Below are 22,394 nucleotides of genomic sequence, written 5' to 3'. Positions count from 1 at the left end.
ATTATTTTTGGTCCCATAATTTATATCAGGCAGAGAATTAAACAAGGAATTAATAGGAGAGTTTATTTTAGTTTCTCAAAGAAAAGCGCAGGAATATTTTCTCACATCTCCAACATTCAGTTTTAGAAGTTGATTCTCTCCATCCAAATAATCCCAAACACATTCCGTGACGCTGAGGTCCAGACGCTGAGGTCCAGACTCTGAGGTCCAGACTCTGAGGTCCAGACTCTGTCACAGATGAAAGCTTTCAGTGCTGTTTATCTGACAGGGACAGTTTCAGTGTCTACCAGGTCTTCCAGGTGGTTGTTAGGAGGCCCATTTTCTCTGGCTTTCACCTTCCTTATGCAAGTATGTAGGTATGTGTGTGTGTGTGTGTGTGTGTGTGTGTGTGTGTGTATATATATATATATATATATATATATATATATATATATATAGAGGCACAGATGCTTCCCAATTTCTTAGATAATATGTCTGGACACAAAAAAAACTTTCTAAATAGCACAATGGTGCCATCTAGTGGCTAAAAACGTGATATGACTAGTACTGCCTGATTTTTGAGCAGGACAGCTGAAGAGACTGCCTGATGTACGGTAAAAGATTTGAATCAGGGCAAATATTAGTCTTATCATAGCAGCCCAGAGTGCTGGAGTGAATAATGATCCCCTCAACTGAGTGGCTGCAGCTTCCTTTCAGCTGAAGAACTGTGGAAAACTGTCCGGCACTTTTTTTCTAAGTATTTTCCTTTGACTCTCTCCTTCCAAGTAGATTACCTTCAGACCATCTCCTCCAAAATAAATAAGCATTTTTGACTGGAAATTAAATTAATAAATGTTGTGTTACAACATGTCTAACTCATATCATAACTAATCATGATCATAACTAATATCAACTCATTATCAACGCTGTCATGAGGTAAGATGTGTGATAAAGCAGAGGTAAAAGTCAAATCAGGCAGTGTATCTACTGTGTTGGATCTTTTAGAACCCCTTAACCTTCACTTCACTCAGTCCTTTAGTTTTGTATTGTTTTTCATGTAAGTGCTGATTAATAAGCCTTTGGCCACAAAACACCTGTGTTAATGGGGTTCAATATTAAGTGCATAGAACATTTCACTAAAAGTATTAGATTCAAGTAGGCAACATGTGCTAAATTCTTAGATCTCAGGTGAAAATGCGCTATGGCATCATAAGGCAGCTCTCAGAAAGGAACAGAAACCTGGAGGTGAAGTCTCGGCAGTCATTATATCAATAGTATCCAGAAAGCTCTCGTCATTAGTGAATTCGTTTGCTTTCACTCCCAATTAATACACTTGATTTCAGAAGAAATGCCGAATGAGCAGGCGTCCACACACTTTTGGACATGCAGTGTACCTGGTGTTCCTAAGGCCAGTGACACCTTAGGACAGCATTAGGATAAAAAACACTAACATTAAAGGTAACAATTTTTTTCCAGTGGGATTTAGATGACAAACAGGTTTCTATAAACAGGGGGCTTATGAGTGGGCACTAAATGCAAAGAATGCCAGAAAAAGTAAGAATTTGACTTTGCAGTTCCACTACTTTTGGAAATTAAATGAAAAAAATTTAATAAAAATGGTTTTGATGATGCTGCAAACAAAAATAGTGCAATTAAAATCAAACAAATAAAAATGAAGCACATCTAAACTTAATGTGTAGGCCAGCTCTGCTCACTGTATGTGCCCGATTACTCGTCCTTGTCCGGCTTGTAGATGGAAAGGGTTCTCGCAGACGGGTCAGTAGCTTTGATCCAGCGGGGCATCCAGTAATGGGAGATCCATTCAGAGCGGCCGGGGTAATGCTTTTCAAACACCTGCCGGTAATAGAAGCCTTCTTTGGTTGTGGGGGTGTTATGAGGGTACAGCTTGGCCGCTTTCTCCAACTGAGAGTCGTTAATCTGTAGAAACAGAGAGCAAGGAGAACAAGTGAGGGGCCACAAAGAGAAGTGACATCTGTAGTCCATCTGTTTCTCTGATACTCTGTTACCCTGTTCCTCAGTGGTCAGGACCCCCATGGACCCTCACAGAGCAGGTACTGTTTGGGTGGTGGGTCATTCTCAGCGCTGCAGTAACACTGACGTGGTGGTGGTGGTGTGTTAGTGTGTGTTGTGCTGGTCTGAGTGGATCAGACACAGCAGTGCTGCTGGAGTTTTTAAACACTGTGTCCACTCACTGTCCACTCTATTAGACACCCCTACCTTGTCAGTCCACCTTGTAAATGTAAAGTCAAAGATGGACTGAGAGTCCACCACTCTAGCTGCTCCCAGCGGGTTACGAACCTCAAAAGAATCCTGGAAAAACATTACGTTTAATGGATGAGGATCTGAGCCAAAAATACATTGTCCTTCACGACAAACCCATCAGTAATAATTCGGAACGTACCATTTTGAGAAGGAAGAGGGTTTAAAATTTGCCGACATGCACTTTTGTCTTTTAAAATAGCTTTCAGGCCATTCAAACCAGGGACATAGTGAAAATGCCTCTTCTCAACGTGGTCATCATGGCCTAACATAATCTACAGTGGCTCAACTAAGTTGAGATGATTTTATAGATCTGTGGTTAATGTGCCACCAGAAGCTAATGCTCTTTGCAGAGGACGGTCATCATAAAGCTTCTTGCAAAGCATGCTGTGGCACACCATGTTCTTGAAGGTCTGTTCATGTTGGACGTCCTGCAGTGTTCTGGATGGCCAGTTATCGTTCTCGACTCACATCGCTCATTCAGTCTGGTCATCCAGGATGCGGCAGCACGTCTCGTCTTCAATCTGCCCAAGTTCAGCCACGTCACCCCACTGCTGCGCTCCCTTCACTGGCTTCCTGTAGCTGCATCAGATTTAAACCCTAATGCTGGCCTACAAAGCCAGAAATGGACCAGCCCCTACTGACTTGATGGCAGTGGTGAAATCTGGAACTGGACCACGAGCCCTTCGAGCTTCGAGTGCAGCTCGGCTTGACCCGCCGTCCTTCAAGGCGCGTGGAAGACCAGCGTGGAGACTGTTCTCTGTACTGGAGCCCAGGTGGTGGAATGAACTCCCACTGGCTGTCCGAACAGCAGAGTCTCTCACTGTCTTCAAACACAGACTGAAGACCGTCTCTTTACACAGCACTTAAATCAGCACTGAGTAACTTATTGTAGTGTAGTGTAGTGTATTGTAATGTATTGTGTTGCAGTGTATTATAGTGTAGTGTATTATAGTGTAGTGTAGTGTAGTGTAGTGTAGTGTAGTGTATTGTAGTGTATTGTGTTGTAGTGTATTATAGTGTAGTGTAGTGTATTATATTCTAGTGTAGTGTAGTATAGTGTAGTGTATTATATTGTAGTGTAGTGTAGTGTATTATAGTGTATTGTGTTGTAGTGTATTATAGTGTAGTGTATTATAGTGTAGTGTATTATAGTGTAGTGTATTATATTGTAGTGTAGTGTAGTGTATTATAGTGAAGTGTAGTGTATTATATTGTAGTGTAGTGTAGTATAGTGAAGTGTAGTGTAGTATAGTGTAGTGTATTATATTGTAGTGTAGTGTAGTGTATTATATTGTAGTGTATTGTAGTGTATTATAGTGAAGTGTAGTGTATTATAGTGTAGTGTAGTGTAGTGTATTATAGTGTAGTGTAGTGTAGTGTAGTGTATTGTAGTGTAGTGTATTATAGTGTAGTGTATTGTAGTGTATTATAGTGAAGTGTAGTGTATTATATTGTAGTGTAGTGTAGTATAGTGTAGTGTATTGTAGTGTAGTGTATTATATTGTAGTGTATTGTAGTGTATTATAGTGAAGTGTAGTGTATTATAGTGTAGTGTATAATAGTGTATTGTAATGTAGTGTATTATAGTGTAGTGTGTTGTAGTGTAGTGTGTTGTACTGTAGTGTGTTGTAGTGTGTTGTAGTGTGTTGTATTGCACTGTTCTGTGTTCAGCTCTGCTCCTTTCCTCTCTGTATCAGTGACTGTGTTTCTATCAGTATCTGAGCTCAGGACCGTCTCTCTCTCTGACCTGCTGGTAACTAGCAGAGAGACTTTCTCTAGACAGACGAAGCTCTTCCTGTAATTCGCTCTGGATCAGAGCGTCTGCTAAACGCTGTAAATGTAATGTAAATGTGTTCTCATCTCACTTCCAATTTCTGTGACTGTACATGCAGGGACCATACACTTTGCTTGCAGGCCCAGAAATGAAGCGAGCCAGGTTTTGAGTGTAATTATCAAGGGGGTCTGGTATTCCAAATTCAGCTTCAGTACATCGCTCTGCTTGAACAACAACATCTTTTTCACTGAAGTCGTCTAAACGTTCCATTGCTTCAGCTACAAGATGGGCAGAAGCAGCTTGAGCTACATCCCGGTTATTTTGATCTCGCCACATGAGAAGAGAAAGATGATTTTACCTGAAATATTTTACTTGCAAGACTACAAAGGACAAGTAACAGTAAGCCTGAGCACATAAATGAGACACAAGCGCCTTGAGATTTTCACATTCTTTGCTACAGAAGTCCCCTGCACATTTTAACCTAGCAGACACACTGCGATGAGCAGGTCTTTCTCTCAGATGGCACTGAGCTCTGGTCACCTAAACATTGAACGAACGGTAGGAAGAAAATGTTCTTCCACACTTTGGAAAACCAAACGGGAATCTGACTCTGTTTAGATACCTGTGCATCCGGCAGTGTTTCAAATCTAAAGAAACAGAGGACACTTTGAATTCACACACTCCACAAAGCAGCACTTTTGAGAGAGGGACAGATGTGAAAATGTAGTAGATCACTCTCTAATTATCATCTTGAAGCCAGGGGCTCCGGGGCGGCGCAAACGTCTAAGCGTTGGCTCTGTCATCAGGAGATTGTTCGTGATGATGTTGGTGGTGATGCTACAGCCGTCTGTGGCCGGGAATCCTGGAGAGCACAGTTGGCCTCGCTCTCTCTGGGTGGGTAAGATGCAAACTCCACACAGAGAAGAACGTGGTCGCCCGGCCGGGGACTCGAACCCAGGCCCTCTTTGCTGTGAGGTGAGACCCTATAGACCCTATAGCCTAAATTTACACTTGTGAAAGTTTTGCAGCCAGTTTGACGACCCAAGGCTAGACAGAATCCAGTAAAATCAGACGATAATTTGCACTGCTGTGAAAGAAATGCCTTTCTAGAGAGACCACTCACAGAAAAGTACGACATTCCACAGAGGACAAACAATTCTACACCGGATCAAGTAGTTAAGCAGGTTTGGACAGTTGTGAGGCCTGCTGGCTAGCTAGTCTATAAATCAGGCCTCATAAGATAAACAAAACAACAAACAAATAAACAAACAAACTCAATCAGCTGTAGACGGTGTCATGAAATTCACTCAACATGACCGAAGCACTGCCTGATCTATAAGGAGACAGTCAGCTAGCTATCTGAAAGTTAGCTGAGGAACCTATATCAAAGTGTCTCCTAAGCTCAGGTCCTGCTGTCTGTATCTTAATCACAATAAAGAGCAATGAAGAAATAAAAAAAAGCATGATTAGATCTTTGGGTGATCTCTGCACGTGTCTTGTGTATGTGTGTACCTCAGACTCAACGTGGTCCTGCAGGATTGCATACCAGGACTTCTTAGTGGACGTCATACCGTCACTGAAAGCCTCTTTACGTCTCCACAGTATCTCATCCGGAATCAGGTTCAGCCCCCTGAACGCTTCCCTCAGAAGATGCTTCTCCACACCGTCCTGTTTTCATAAAGCATGAACATCGTAACCTAGTGAGAGTTCACCTTCCGGAGCTTTTGCTGTTTAACTGTAATTACATGATGATTATGATAGATCACAGTTATGTAAGGCATAACATCTCTCTGTACTGGCAGGGGTCGAGTCTGTTAGTTTTGATGATAATAAAAAAATGGTAATAAAACGTGGAAAAATATAAGGGATGGTTTTCTTTCTGCAGAGCAAGACACACAACAACAACGTTTAATAACTAATCATAATACAGCACTTCCTACATAAAGACAAACATATGGTGTCACGATCGGCCCCTCCCAGTCCTGTCCATGTGCTTTTGTTTACTTGTCCATGTGCTTTCTCTGTTTTGATTCTTCCCTGTCCTGCCCCCTTGTTTCTTGACTCCAGCCCTGATTGTAACCACCTGTTTTCCACCTGTGCCGTGTTAAATCGTTATTATCCCTGTTGTATTTGAGCCGTGTGTTTTCCCTAGTCCCTGGCTGGTCTTGGTTTGGTGTGCTGGTTGAGGTGTATATATTGTTTGATGTATTGTTTGAAGTGTTTGGTGTATGGTATTGTTTGGGTTTCTGTGTTTCTGTTTCGTAATATCTGTCCATCCTGCTCTCCGCGTTGGCTCTCTGACCGTGAACCGTCTTGACCATGACTCTGGATTTGCACCCAATAAATCTCTCTTATCTCCGCCTCTCTGTCCGCCTCATCATCGCTCCCCGACGCTACATATGGATTGAAAGTTTAGAATAATTTGAGAAACGACTGGAAAATCAAGTTGCGACACGCTTTTGTTCTCGCCGGTGATAAATGCCAATTTTAAAGATTAACAAGGCTGTTAATTTCACCTTGGGCACCCTCATCTCTTCAGGCAGCGAGAGATAGTAGGCAGTGAACCTGTGGTCCAGGAAAGGCACTCTCAGCTCCAATCTAAAGTGGACAGAGAGAAAAAAGGAATTTAAAGAGTAGAGAGCCACCAACATGTTACAGCTGCATTAGATAGCACTCTAGTCTTTTGCTCATGTACTGCAGTTACATTCATGGCATTTGGCTGACGCTCTTATCCAGAACGACTTACAATTTGATTATTTTATACAGGGAGGCCCAGGTGGTGTTAGGAGTCTTGCCCAAGGACTCTTATTGGTTTAGTGTAGGGCGGTTACCCAGGTGGGGGATTGAACCCCAGTCTACAGTGTAGAAGGTAGAGATGTTACCCACTACACTAACCAACCACCACAGTTACACATAATGACTGAAAAGGCAGTTTGATTGATAGTTTGATTGGCTGAAATGATCTGTAAGCAGTGTTTTATTTACTCACTTCCATTTACTGATGTAATATTTTGTATGTTCTACTGTATTTATGAGTGAAAACACTTTTACTTGTCCCTACTGCTTTCCCCTCAGTTAACCTCAGTTAACTATTAGCTAACTCAGTAGTACCTCAGTTGTTGTTCATGTTAATAAATGCATTACTTAATGTTAATGAGTCAACACTCCATAAGAAAACAACATTAACTAATGCAGCTGTTTCATGTTTATTTAACATTAGTTAACCATTATGAATGCATTACATCATGTTAGCTAGTCAACACTTAATGTAAAGTGTTACCAAAAATTTAAATGGTGCTTTTAGTTTGTTGGCTTAAAGAGAAAAACGACCGAAATGTCTGACCAAGTTCACGAGGCCTACAGGGAAGAGACAAAAACGAAGACTTTGCAAATCACGGCCGTGTTCAGACAGCTTGATGCTGGCTGTCTGGAACCGTTTCTCAGTTTCTATGAGGAACATTAAACAGGAGATTTATAAAATCACTGTTCTTGAGTAGCAAGAGGAGATGCCACATCCAAGATACCACCTGAAAAAAGAATGTCCTTCTAGACAGGCAGAAGACACCAAACAAGAAAAGCAGACCAAAGAGCGCACAGATGCCATCTGTCATCTTTTAAAAATGACTCAGGGGAAAAAAATAAATAAATAAATCAAAGCCAAAGTGTAAAGCCTAAATAAAGACAACGTATTGCCTTGGATGGAGATCTAGCGTCACATACTGTACCCATACGCACTGTGATCAATACGTTTATTTGAAGTATACGGCTCTTATTTACTGTCAGTTCTTTGGTTTTTGATCCAGGGCGTCCTGAAGATTCATTTCAATACATTAACAGAGTGCAATTCAGACAGAACAGGAAAAGAGAACAAGAAAGAAAAGACAACGTGAAGATGTGTAATTAGCTACACAGGATTATATACAGGATCATGTAGATTTTCAGGTGTGGGCGCTTTATACGGAGAAGCAGAGGCTTTTCCTCACCCGTGAGCGGCTGTTGTCCTGTCTGCTCTCAGCACATCGAACATGTACAGCTCCTTCATCAGGCGCACACTGTCCTCCGCACCGGCCTTCGGAGACGGAGCCTGGATCAATCAACACAGCGTCACTCTTTCACAGCTCCAGCGCCACAATTTATTAAGATTAAGTGACCCTTATTAGTCCCACAACAGGGAAATTCCACCTCCGCATTTAACCCATCCGTGAAGTGAAACACCACATACACACTAGTGAGCACACACACACTAGGGGGCAGTGAGCACACTTGCCCGGAGCGGTGGGCAGCCCAATCTGCAGCGCCCGGGGAGCAGTTGGGGGTTAGGTGTCTTACTCAAGGACACCTCAGTCATGTGCTGTCGGCTCTGGGGATCGAACCGGCGACCTTCCGGTCACAAGGCTGGATCCCTGACCTCCAGCCCACGACTGCCCCCAACACATCCGCGTACCGCAGTTGTATGCGAAAGTTCGTGCGCCCTGGTCAAATGACATTTGTTGACTTTCTAAGTGATAATAAGTAACACATCCTCTACAGAGAACACACTCCTGCACATTTTAATGCACACTTACTGTTTATTTACTGGACTTAACATATTAGGAAAAATAAAATTGTGGCACGTTACACATTTGATGTTTTATTTTTCCCACTATGTTAAATTTCGCAAATAAACAAAAATTGTGCATAAAATTAAATGCAGTTAAATGCCATATGTGGGCTTGTTCCCTGTAGATGGTGATACTTACATTTGGATAATTAATAAAACACATCATTCAACCAGGAATCTTCACACTTTGGCATACAAATGTATATTAATCAATGACATGCATGTGGCTTCCCCACTGTGGCATATAGATAACAGATGAAGACAAGCGACTACTGAATAACAATAAAATCAGCTAACTGGATGGTAAACTATTCCGATATTATGGAGCACAGATTACCTTATGGAAGTAGATGTAGCCCTGTGTGAGTTCGTCAGACCCTTCACCGGAGAAGATCACCACACTGTTTGTCTTCTCACGAATAAACTTGGATACTAGGTACATGCCTGGAAATAAAGGCATAATAAAAGACCCCGAAAACACTGACCTGTCACTTTCTAAATGAGGCAATGGCGCCCTCTAATGGCTGAAAAGGACGAGAACCGGTTCAATTAGACAGTTAATAGTCTAGTAAATGAATAAAAACTCATTTACTCAATTAAATAGCACCACATTTTCCTTCTTCTTGAATTATTTTCAAGATAATGCATATTTTAGATTCTCCTGATGCTCTTTCACAGTAAGAAACCAGCATGATGGACACACTTATCTGTTAGACATGCAGCCTTTTGTTCCATCCTTCAGAACAAAGGCTAATCTGGAGCAGTAGGCTCATAACTTGAAGCTGTTATTCTAACCTTTCAGGTGTTTAAACCACCTTTGGACCAAAATAAGTTCACTACTGAGGCAAAACCTGCTCTTCATACCAAGTAAGACAATGATCAACAAAGCTGAGTGCTGAAGATGAACACACCCAAATCAGCAGCACTGTTTAATGACGGCTCTGCAGGAATTTTCCTTACTGAATGGGAAAGTAGCCAACAGTAACAGTGGCCTGTGCTCACCAACAGAAGCGCGCACTGTGGTGATGTCATAACTTTCCAGGTGAACGATGACCTCCTCCAAAGCCTTGATGCCCTCCTCTGGGGTGAAATTCACTTCGAAGTGTGTGCTGCCTATGTGAGCTGCTACCTATAGTAGAACAACAACATTCAGGACAGACAAATCTAAAGCCCTGCCGGTGTCACGGTAACAGAATAAAGCTTCACAGCCCGGATGAGGATATACATTCGTCACTGTGTTTTGCCCACTGTGGAATTAGACCTCCACATTGAACCCATCCGTGCAGTGAAACACCCACATGCACGCACACTAGTGAGCACACACAGTGAGCACACTTGCCCAGAGCGGTGGGCGGCCCTATCCACAGCGCCACGAGCACTTCAGTCATGGGCCGTTACCCGAGGGGATCGAACCAGCGACCTTCCAGCCACAGGGCTGGTTCTCTTAACTTCCAGCCCACGACTGCCCTACTTTTTTGTCTCTGGTGATTAAACTCCACTGACCTTGCGTGCAGCAATAGCATCTGGACTATCTTCTGCCCCGATCGAAAACGTCTGAATGGGGTACTGCAACTCCTGCTCCTTGGCCAGCTTGACAAGCGTGGCTGCGACCAGGCTGGAGTCAAGCCCACCTACACATTGAGAGAATTTTGTTGGCATAGATTTTATACTTATTTTTGTTTGTTAATTTTGTGCTTATTTCCTTGTTCTTCTTGTTTCGTGGACTTGTGTAAAGCAACATTGTGTAGGAGAGAGACTATAGAACTGTTATTATTAGTAGTAGTAATAATCGCCTATGCGTTTAGATATATAAGAGACATAGAAGACAACGTCAAAAACGAATGGCAGTACCTGAAAGGAGGCACCCGATTCTCCTGTGGGCCATCAGACGTTTCCTCACTGCGTTTTCAAACAGGATCCTGATGTTGGCCTTCACTGCCTCCAGAGCAAAACCTACGAAAGCATTTCAACAAACAAACAGCACTGAGCACGTTTCTACGCTGGACGCTAAGTGAGTAGGGCGGATTGCAGGTGGAGCTGAACATATTTGTCTGAATTCGCCTGGCTATTCGTGTTGGGGTCAGGCGTTATGTTGCTATTTCAGATTGAAATTTAATGTTCAGGTCTCTCGCAGCCTTTCCCTTCCTCTTTAGGTGGAATAAACCCTCACACTTTAGTCTTTCTCTCCTTTTTCTGCAAGTCTTACTGCCGTACAGTTTTAGTCTGGCATACTAGAGTCACTTGTGTGAAAGTCAGCATGACAACAGCACTTCATGTACACACTGACTGATCAGTAAATTCACTAAAGTGGAATTTCAGTTCAATTTTTTGGATAATTAGATCAATATTTTTATTTTTGTTTTTATTATTGTTTATTATTTTAATTTACTACTGATAATAATACAAATAATAATATTGTTATTATTATTATTACTAAGTTTAATTTATATAGCGCCTTTCACAAACCCAAGGACGGTCAAATGAACAGCGGTCACTGTTACCAGGAAAACAGGCGCCGTCAACAGGCACGTGGGATCGCAGTAGGTCTCCAGTGGGCTCATACAGAAGTCTGGATACAGTGAGGTCCAGACTCAGAGCTTCAGATTCAGGCACAACTTTGTCTGACCACATTCGGATTTGGACTAAAAACGTCAGACTCAAAGCTCTAAAGGCTTTATTTCATAGAGATGCATCAATGCCACTTTTTCCCTTCCAATACTGATACCTGATCCTTGATTATAAGCCTCTAACTCCAACCTAACTAGCTTATATTTATAGTTCCCCTTCTTAAATGTTTTATTTTGGTAAACGCTGTGTTCTGCGTCACTAATAAAACATTAGCCCATGTGTGGTGTTCGGCTCTGTGGGACTCATTTTCAATGTTTAACAAAAGAGAAAATGATGTGGTTTATTATTATTTCAGCCTCAGATTCTTGGTCTTTGCTCATTTTCAGTGAGGAACATATAAAATAACCCGTTTTCAGAGCTTCACTCTGTTCACCCTCCACACATTTATACTACACATGTGGTGCTGAGCTGAACCCACGGGGAGTGGAAGTGTGGAGGTGCTGTGTCCTTCACTCTGTTCTCCTCCTACATGGCCTGCTGTTAGTGTGTGTCTGTGTGTGAGAGGGTGGACAACATGGACAGGCTGCTGACTGGCTACAGCTGCTAAAGGAGAATCCTACGCTGGACACTTGCAATATTTTAAACATCTGTTTTTTTTTACATAAACTGTTATGACTGTAATGATTTTATAAACAATAATGTGTTGGGTCCACCAGACCACTGAGTAACACACACATCAACACCACTGAAGGGTTAAGCTGGAATGTTGAATATGCCGCTTGCTTGCTGGGATGTGAAATCCAACAGTTTGAGATGCTTAAGACTAAACGACTAAACCATTTTTTGTAATTAGTAACCTGTGGTCTGCACACGTGCACACCATCTTCTCTGGCTCGGCTCTGGCCTGGGTTCACATGAGAATTTCTCAAGTCATTTGATTCATATGTGCATCTCGTTTACTCGTGCTTACATCTCCGAGCGTCAGACTCTGCAAGAGATTTGTACACATTACTAATCTGTTTTGCAGAAGTCTTCCCTCCAGCTTCCTTTGGTAGACCTCCTTGCACTCCCTCAATCTCACCTTCAGCACTCCTTCGTAATTCCTTATCCCTCAACCTAAAAGCCTCTTGCGTCCTGTTCAACAACTCCTTCCAACTTCCAACATGCACCCGTCTGGCTGGAACAGTAGTGTCAGTGCAGAAACTGATGTAATCAGAGATGCAGTCTGTCATCCTGTTGATGCCTCCTCTAGCTGATTCACACAAGACTGTCCAGTCAGAGCTTCCTCGGCCTCTGGTGACCGCCTCCTGATTGACCTCTTTGTCACCGGTTGTATTAAGACCACAGGAGTTAGCAGAACCAGGCTGTGGTCCGATCTTCCAAGTAGAGGAAGGGCAGAGGAACTGTAGGCATCCTGAACATTAGCACACAGAAAATCCAGCACTCTGTTCTCCCTGGTTGTGCATTTAACAAACTGGTGGAAATTTGGTAAAGTGGTGGAGAGTGAAATCCCCAGAAATAGCAGCGAAAGAGTTGAAGAGTCTGAAGTCTCGCGGTAGCCGAGAGTATGGCGTCACTTGCCACTTCTGGGTTAGATACCAGTGGGAGGTAAACAGTAATAATAATGGTGAGCGCTTGTAACATCCTCTCTTTGCCTTCACTTTAACTTCAGCTCTGCATCTCCTGAACAGTCTCCGTATTTAAGTGATACTTTTTTAATCCCACATTCGGGGAAATTCCACCTCCGCATTTAACCCATCCGTGAAGTGAAACACCACATACACACTAGTGAACACACACACACTAGGGGGCAGTGAGCACACTTGCCTGGAGCGGTGGGCAGCTCTATCCACTACGGGGAGCAGTTGGGGGTTAGGTGTCTTGCTCAAGGACACCTCAGTCATGGACTGTCAGTGCTGGGGATCGAACCGGCGACCTTCCGGTTACAGGGCCAGTTCCCTAACCTCCAGCCCACGACTGCCCCAAACTAGTCCTGCCACGACTAGTTCTCTAGGAATAGGTGTGGGGAGAAAATCAATATTTATATGCATCACGATGCGGACATGAAAGACTCTGAATCGATCCACAGATGTCAAAAATCGATTTTCTAAATTTTCATTTGTAACGTTATGTTGACGGAGCGCAAAAGGCGGAGCTTGGAAGTGCAGCAGCCGGACAGTCTGTGGCGGCACATAACAAAAACAACTGGATGACCGAGAAACCCGACCAGCACTCTCTGCATTAAAAGCCAGCTTAGGTCAGGAGTATATAAATATAAATGAAAACAGTAGAACACATAGTTTCTTTAAAATTTTAATTGTTTTATGAGGCTGAAGTAGCTTCCCATTCACCAGCTTCTTGTTCGAATTTTACCGTTCCAAATTAAATTCTGAGGCGCTGAATGTAAACAAGGCACCATTTAAGGTGGAATGGGAAAATTCGAAAGAGAAGCGACTTCATCTTCACAACTTTTTAGTGTTTTACCGTCTCTTGCTGCAGTTTTAACATATCAGGAAACAGCTGCAGTGCTTATAAATGTGAATAAGTCCATTCATCTCAAATGTTTGTCTAAAATCTCTCTCAGTATCTCAGCAGTACGAGACCCTTCCAGCTGACCTGCCACATCATTTTATAATCACAGCCTCTGAATCGTAATCGAACTGAGATTCCCACCTCATCTGGGAACATTAACAGCGCACGGAGCTCCAGAAGCTGCTTGCTCGAATAGGTAAGACGAGCTGCTGTCTCACCACTGTTGAGCCAGAAGTACTTGTAACTAAAAACCATGTCTGAACAAGACAAAACTAAGTAGAAGTGAGAGAGTAAAAACGAAGAAAGAAATAAACGTAGTAAGAAAACGGAAAGAGAAGTAGCAAATCTGACATAGGTTAGAAGCAACATCACTCAGGGTGAAGCTGCTGCAATCAGTGCAGTAAGTGGCTCCACAGTGATCATGTGTGATGTATGACCTCTCTATCAGGTGCCTACCTTTTCCAAGCTCCCCAGCATTGTCATAAGGGGCGTGAAGGGGCTCGTCTGTGCAGCTATGGAAACGGTCCAGCTTGATGGACTTCACCTTTCCAGATGGCTTCAGGTCAAAGACCTCGAAGTGGCCGGGCGGGAACGGGGTGATCTTCACCGGTTCAGACATGGAGTGTGTGATCTGCGTTAGACCTGAGGACAGTGAGAGAGTGGACAGGTTCCCAAACAATGTGAATCAGAGTGACTCAGCTGTGTCCAAATAATACTGTTTAGTTAAGTTACTCTTTATTAATCCCACAATGGAGAAAATCACCTCTGCATTTAACCCATCTGTGCAGTGAAACACCACATACACACTAGTGAACACACACACACTAGGGGGCAATGAGCAGTGGGCAGCTGCAGAGCAGTGGGCAGCCCTATCCACCCAAGGAGCAGCTGAGGGTTAGGTGCCTTGCTCAAGGGTACTTCAGTCATGTACTGTCGGCTCTGGGGATCGAACCGGTAACTTTCCAGTCACAAGTCTTGTTCCCTAACCTCCAGCACATGACTGCCTCGGTCGTGAAACATCAATAGCTTTGACCAACGATTAATAATTTATTCAATGAACATGCATATTCAATTAATAGTGTAAAAGAAGCCGTCTTGTAAACAAAGTCATTGAGTGTTTTGATGTGAAACAATGCATTGTATAGACACAGGAACCAGGAGCTGCGATGTCTACACAAATATAGGCATTTATCAAAAAGTCCAGTGAACCTACATGTGTCTGTGTTTTTATATGTGTCGTGATCGGCCCCTCCCAGTCCTGTCCATGTGCTTTTTGTTTACTTTTTGTAACGTGGAGCGATGAGGAGACGGACGCATGTGCAGAGACAAGCGAGATTTATTACGGGCAAATCCAAAATCAAGGGTCTAGACGGTCCATGGTCGGAGAGTCAACACGAAGATAAGGTGGGACGGACATAATGAAAATAAACAGGTTAAACAAACAACAGGGCCGGAAGATCAAACAACATAAAACACATCAAACCTCAAACATATCAACAAACAACAAACAAAGACCAACACAGACCAGGGCAAACACAGGGCTTATATAACAGAGGCAAGACGAGGGACAGGTGGGAAACAGGAGGCAACAATCAGGGGTGGATTCAGACAACAAGGGGGCTGGACTGAACCAAAACAAATGCACATAGATAAAAAAGTAAACAAAAAGCACATGGACAGGACTGGGAGGGGCCAATCATGACAATATGTAATGCCAATGATAGTAAAATAGTGGAAAACCAAAAAAAACCCCCAAAAAAAAACCTTTTCTTTACGCACTTTATTTCCACTATGGATGGATATTGAAAACAAATCTGTTTTACACCAAAATCCTCACTATCAAAACTATCATAAAACAGTGTCTGAGACATCAGGCAGTGCATTCAGAACCATTTGTTGCAATAACTTTCTGTGAGGGAGCTTTTAGAGGCATTAAACTTCAGACGTCTGGTTCCTATCACCAGCACTGTGAACAATTCTGACTGATTTCACATCAAACCACTCTGAATGACTTTGTTTACATCTTCACAGTTTACTTCTTTTTTTGCTTGAATTAGAAGGAATTCCTCTTTAAAAGCATCCCAGATAATGAAATCTTACCTTTGGCCTCTGAGCAGACAGCGAGGAAGTTGTTATCAGTCAGCAGCCTGAACATGGGCCTCACGCCGTAGGTATCCCTCCCAAGGAAAACTTTCCTATTAGCTGTGTCCAGCAGGATGAAGGCAAACACGCCATCCAGCAGGGTGGCCATCTTCTCGATGCCGAAGCAATCGTACAGGTGAAGCATGACCTCTCCATCCATTTTTGTTTGGCAGTCAAACTCAAAAGCCTCCCTCAGCTTTAGGTAGAACAAGGCAGCACCATGTTAGAACAAAACAACCAGCAATCTCAAAAACAGAACTTATAATAAAAGCCTGATGGTTCCGTAACAATATCACGTAACAGACGTGCCTGCCAGCCCCACTATTCCCCCTTTAACAGGAGAGTTGATGTTCACTGCTCTCAAACCACAAAGCAAGGTTTTCTTGAAGAAACTGTGCACTAGGTTTGGATGGGAACATAGACTTATTAGGATAGGGGTAAGCTGAGGGTGGCATTTCTAAACCAGTCTAATCTAAGGCAGAGCTCACAGGAGGGGGTGATGTCATGCTAGCCAGCATTGTCTGAAGGACAAGCCTAATAATGACAAATGACCTTCATCTTCATCTTCGCTCAGTCCAGATAGGGTCGCAGTAGCAGTTGGGAGAGCAGAGAATCCCAGATGACCCTGTTCCCCCACAACTTCCTCCAGCTCATTCCCAGGGACCCCAAGCTGCTCCCAGGCCAACTTGGAGATGTAATCCCTCCAGCAGGTCCTAGGACGTCCCCGGGGTCTTATCCTGGTGTGCCGTGCCTGGTACACCCCCACCGGGAGGCGTCCAGGGGGCATCCGGATCAGATGCCCGAACCACCTCAGCTGGCTCCTCTCAATGCGGAGGAGTAGCCGCTCTACTCCGAGCTCCTCCTGGATGGCTGAGCTCCTCACCCTGTCTGTAGAGTGACCCTGCCATCCTGTGAAGAGGCTCATTTCCACCGCTTGTATTCGCGATCTCGTTCTTTCGGTCATCACCCACAGCTCATGACCACAGGTGAGGGTGGGGATGTAGACCGACTGGTAAACAGAGAGCTTGGCCTTATGGCTCAGCTCCTCTTCACCTCTACAGTCCGGTACAGTGACCGCATCACTGCTGCCGCCTGTCCCAGCCTGCGGCCGATCTCACCATCCCTCTTCCCATCACTCGTGAACAAGACCCCGAGATACTTACACTCCTCCACCTGGGGCAGGTCCTCTCCCCTTACCTGGAGTGGGCATGCCATCCTTTTCCGGGGTAAGACCATGGACTCAGACTTGGAGGTGCTGATCCGCATACCAACCGCTTCACACTCAGCTGCAAACCGCTCCAGTGAGCGCTGGAGGCATCCATGTGATTCATGTGAGTCTGCAAACTGTAGAGACGCCACCCTCCGGCCTCCACACATAATGCCCTCCTGACCTCAGCTACCCCCTGACACTCTGTCCATGAATATCACGAACAAATGACCTAATAACAATAAATAGGGCTTGGCGATATGGCATAAGGCCCCGATTTGCTTCGATTCATCAAAGGGGCTCAACTTGACAAATCTGCTCCGCTCTTAAGTTAGAAAGTCCCAGCAGCTCCACATTGAAAAGGTAACTGTAAAATACTATAATTTGAACTCAACATTTCACATACTGCACTACAGGTAATGATGATATTAACAATACGCCCACAGAAGTACAACCCCATCTCCAAAAAAGTTGGGACACTGTGGAGAATGTAAATAAAAATAGAATGCAATGATATGCAAACCATATAAGCCATACATTTAAATGAAAATAGTACAAAGACAAAAAATTTTTTTAAAGTATGCCCATTTTGAAGTGTCATATTTTTCAATTCATAATGTGCCAAATGTTGTAAGTGGGTGACGGATCTGGACTGAAAGCAGGTCAGTTTAGCACCCCGGACTCTTAATATAGAGCCATGCTGTTGTAATACATGCAGAATGTGACTTTACATTGTTTTGCTGAAATAATGTATATATAAATGTAATAAAACATGTTTATATCATTCAGCTTTAATGGGGCCTTCGCAGACGAGCACATCACCCACGCCATGAGCACTAATGCCCCCTAAACCATCATTAATACTGGCTTTAGAACTGAGCACTGATAACCAGCTGAGTGGTCTTCAGCCTGGAGGACACAGTGTCCATGATTTCCACAAAGAATTTCAAATGTTGATCCGCCGGACACTTTTCCACTTCCCCTCAGTCCATTTTAAAGGAGCTCAGGCCCAGAGAATCAAATCAAATCAAAATTATTTGTAGCGCTTTTTACAACGGATGTTGTCACAAAGCAGCTTTACAGAATTTCGGAAAAGAAATGGTCTGTTCCCCATGGGCCTTCTGTGCCCCCGTTCCTCATGTCTCTGTTCCCCGTGGTCTTTCTGTTCCTGTCTTTTTGCCTTCTGCTGTCCCTGGTGTTGTCTTGTTTCCTGCTGTTGTGTCTGTGTCGGTTCCTGTTCCTGTCGTTAGTTCCTGTGTCTCCTTTTGTTTCTGTTCCTGTGTCTCCTTTTGTTTCTGTTCCTGTGTCTCCTTTTGTTTCTGTTCCTGTGTCTCCTTTTGTTTCTGTTCCTGTGTCTCCTTTTGTTTCTGTTCCTGTGGCTGTCTTGGTGCCTGTTGCCCTGTTTTTTGCGTGGTCTGTCGTTCGTCTCCGGTCGTCTCTCGTTCGGCATCGTTTTGTGTTGTGCCTCCTCGTCCTCCCTCCGTTTTTCGTCCTCGTTTTGTTTCGTCTGTTCCTGTGTCTGGTGTGTCTCCGTCTGTGTCTGTTCCTGTGCCCGTTTCTCGTTCTGTGTCTGCCTCTGTGCCCGTTTCTGCCTCTGCTCTGGCTTCTGTGTCTGTGCCTGTCCTTGTTTAGTTTGGTTCTGTCTTTGTTTTTGGGTTTTGCTTTCTTGTCTGTTTCTGTTTGTTCTGTTGGCCACGCCCCGGTGTGTGTGCCTTTGGGGGGGGGGTACTGTCACGATTGGCTCCTCCCACTCCATGTGCGTTTGTTTTGGTTGTTACTCCGCCCTTGATTGTGTTCACCTGTCCCTCATTGTCCCGTGTATTGAAGCCCTGTGTTTGCCCCTTGTGTTTGCCAGTCTTTGTATGAATGTATTGGTCTATGTTTGTTTGCTTGAGTCTGTTTATAGTTTGTCATGTCTGTCCCCCGATCTGTCCGTATTGGCTCTTTGACTCTGGACCATCTTGACCACGACCCTGGATTTGCCCATAATAAATCTCGCTTATCTCGGCGTGTGCGTCCACCTCATCGCTCCCCCTTACAGAGTCAGTCCAGCTTAGAACAGATCAATTCAGTGGATTATGGTTCAGTTATGTTCCCTGACTAAAGATACTGAGACAGACCCTTGAGGGTCCCACCCAGTGACAGGTCTGTACGTTTTTTCAGAGAGTGCACAGAGATTTCTCCAGATTCTCTGAGTCTTTAATGATGTTCTGCACCGTAGACGATGAAAAGCAGAAGCTCTTTGCTGTTTTATGTTGAGGAACGTTCTTCTTGAGCTGTTGCTCTATTTGATGGTCCAGTCTTTCTCAGAGTGGTGACCCCTCCCCCTCTTTACTTCTGAAAGACTCCGCCTCTCTGAGATGCTCTTTATACCCAGTCATGTTACTGACCTGATGCCAATCAACAACCAGGTGTTTGTTTTTTTTTGCATTACGCAAGTTTACAGCCTCTTGTTGCCTCGTCCCAACTTTTTTTAAATGTGCTGTTGGCATCAAATTCAAAATGGGCAAATATTTTTCAAAAAAACAATAAAATTTCAACATCTGAAATGTTACCTTTGTACTATTTTCAAGGAAAACTCAAACAGGGCCATGTACCATTTACCTTTTAAGATGACGACCAAAATGTGAAACGACCAATCAGAGCCTGCTGATTTTAGTCATGATGGCAGCGGTCCGCTACTGCTGACTACAACTGATGTAGACTAGACTAAGAGAACTGGCACAGATAAAACTTTCAAATGAATGATAAAACGTGCTGCATATATACACAGACATGCAGCCAGCCAATCAGGACCCTCTGATTAACATCTAATCATAATCTGATTCACATTTACAACACTGTAAGCTTCCTTTTGAACAAAACAGTCTGATCAAAGCGAGTTTTAGAGTTCATTCACTTTAATAATGCAAACTTAAATGATTTATATACCGCAGCACTGAGATATATTTGGAACATGTTGCTGCTGTCAGAACAAAACCTGGTATCTATGTTTAACCATTTCTGTCGTTTTTCAGTTTTTTACATCATTTGAAAGCACCTGTTGTCCTGCTATATTGTGTCAAACTTTCATGATGAATGGACCAAAACAAACAGCCCAAAAATGATTTGAAAGACGTCTGGTTCCATTGACTTACATTAAAATGATTTGAAAGACGTCTGGTTCCATTGACTTACATTAAAATGATTTGAAAGGCGTCTGGTTCCATTGACTTACATTAAAATGATTTGAAAGACGTCTGGTTCCATTGACTTACATTAAAATAAAGTAGGTTTTTTCCTTCTCCTGTAAAGTTACCGTTTTGGAGATACAAGGTTTTGTTCTGACAGCAGCGATATAGTGACACTGAATTTCGCCCATCACTAATTTCAATTTCGAAATGTCCTATTAACAGACATCTGTGCAGATCGCGAGGTGTCTTGTACTGAGACTACAGAGCTGCCCGCGTTTTTGCTGAAGATAACTGGACATGGAAGCAAACAGAATGTACTGGAATCTCCTGAAAGACGACGGGTCAGTCAAACCTGTCAGGCAGCTTTAATGTGGTCAGCACCAACACGTACCTGTTTGTGGTTGTAGATCTCGCCATTGTAGCAGAGCCAGAGGTAAGGGAAGTTCTTCACCCGCAGGGGCTGCATGCCATGCAGCTGGTCCACAATGGCCAACCGGTGGAAACCGAAGCAGCAGCTGGTGAAACCGTTGACGTTCTCGAAGCGGAAAGCATCCGGACCACGATGCGCGATCTTCATAGCATTGGTGCACTGAACCGACAGACACTCATCGCTCCCATATAAGGCCCATATACCACACATTTTTCTTCTGGACAGAAAAACGACACAATTATTAGTCTCTGAATAGTAAAGTGTTCATTTCTGAAGATCACAGTCAGTCGATTCCTTCTCCAAACCACGTTTAGAAGTAGCTGTGACATTAATATGCATTTGGGTCTCATCAGGAGGCTTTTATTATTAATTACTGTATGATAATTAAGATCAGTCATATCCTAATGTTTACTGATGTAGGGAGGGGAAGGCAAGGGGTGTTTCAAAATTGAGATCAGATTAATTTTGTAACATAAATACACCTTTATCTGCGGCCCTGAGGGAGAAGCAGCTTAGAAAATGTGTGTGTGTGTGTGTGTGTAAATACATCTTTAATTAATGGCTGTTTCAGTTTCCCAAGGCCTAGATCATCTTAATGACTGGACCACTGCTGTAAACTCTATGACTTTTTTCCCGAAAGGACAGAAGGAGAAGGAGCCAAAGAAATCTGTTTGGCTTGCATATGAAATAATCTGCTATAACAAAGTGTTATAACACATCCCATCCAGCCGGGACACACTGAACACATCTATTTATATTTGTACACATATAAACACATTTCACGCATCTCGTCTTTCTACTACGCACATATTAACTGCAATGGATTCATTAGATGAAGCTAACTGACTCAAACATGAGCAGTGTGTCTGGGATCTTTTCTCCATGTTGTCCTTGCATCCTCGCTGCTGCTGGAAGAAAACTTTATATTCTTTGTGGATTTTCAGTTTTTGACGTCATTTGAAAATACACGCTGGCCTTTATACTGTGTGGGAATTTCTTGAGGGATGGACCAAAATAAAAGGCCAAAAATGACTTGGAAAGACGTCTGGTTCCATTGACTTACATTAAAAGTATTGCATGTTTTTTTCTTCTCCTGTAAAGTTACTGCTTTGGAGACAGACAGCAGCGATATAGTCTCCAGCATTCCCTGGAATTCCGTAAAATTTAAGAAATTAAAATGAAAGAATTTGGGTTTTACCTTCAGGCAGAGTGTAGAGGTGTGAGTCCAGCAGCGGGGAGCAGACGGTCCAGCAGTCCGAACGGCCGGCACATGAAAGAGTGGCTTTCCTTTCGTGACGCTGTTAGTCCCATTCACCGGGAGCGCAGCCCAGCGAAAAGAGGAGGCTACTTTTCACAATAAAAGTTTCCAGCGCTCAGAAATTCTCAGTGAATATGAACAAATATACACGTTAATAATTTACTTTCTTAAACAAGTGTCACCGTAGATGTGGGAGTCTCTCATACCATAGACGTGACATGCGTTAGAGCCTATTACTTCTCTGCTAATAAAGGATGGACCTAGTTTTCTAGCCTATTGCTTCATACTAATAAAGGATGAACGTAGCATATTGATCCACTGGCTTCATATGGTCAGTACCTCACTTCTGGTCCACCCTCAGACCACCCAGAATACTGTGCAACCTACAAGCTCCAACTAGTTTTTAATCTCCTCAAACAGATTTTTTATGTGCACAGACTTTTATTTT

General features: G+C 43.3%; 1 protein-coding gene across 1 annotated transcript; it reads right to left on the bottom strand.

Moving 5' to 3' along the window:
* Positions 1-395: 395 nt before the first annotated feature.
* LOC108442989 (asparagine synthetase [glutamine-hydrolyzing]) lies at positions 396-22,027 on the bottom strand. Its single transcript, XM_017723341.2, has 12 exons — positions 21,887-22,027; positions 20,650-20,905; positions 15,837-16,074; positions 14,193-14,378; positions 10,488-10,589; positions 10,140-10,267; positions 9,639-9,765; positions 8,974-9,080; positions 8,020-8,120; positions 6,553-6,634; positions 5,549-5,704; positions 396-1,917 (listed from the first exon to the last, which is right to left on the bottom strand). The coding sequence occupies exons 2-12, from the start codon at positions 20,896-20,898 to the stop codon at positions 1,708-1,710; spliced, it is 1,686 nt and encodes a 561-aa protein (XP_017578830.1). The 5' UTR covers positions 20,899-20,905; positions 21,887-22,027; the 3' UTR covers positions 396-1,707.
* Positions 22,028-22,394: the final 367 nt, after the last annotated feature.

Source organism: Pygocentrus nattereri, chromosome 27, assembly GCF_015220715.1.
Source record: "Pygocentrus nattereri isolate fPygNat1 chromosome 27, fPygNat1.pri, whole genome shotgun sequence".
NCBI lineage: Eukaryota > Metazoa > Chordata > Actinopteri > Characiformes > Serrasalmidae > Pygocentrus > Pygocentrus nattereri.
Note: the sequence above shows the minus strand (reverse complement) of the source record. Positions and strands in the feature narration are given on the sequence as shown.

Bases quoted from the DNA above. Each gene is read 5' to 3' on its own strand.
- LOC108442989 (XM_017723341.2), bottom strand. From the start codon at position 20,898: ATGTGTGGTATATGGGCCTTATATGGGAGCGATGAGTGTCTGTCGGTT. The intron at 10,268-10,487 runs GTACTGCCATTC...CTCAATGTGTAG, and splicing joins AATCGGGTGCCTCCTTTCAG to GTGGGCTTGACTCCAGCCTG. The intron at 9,766-10,139 runs GTCAGTGGAGTT...GTTCTACTATAG, and splicing joins ATGCTATTGCTGCACGCAAG to GTAGCAGCTCACATAGGCAG.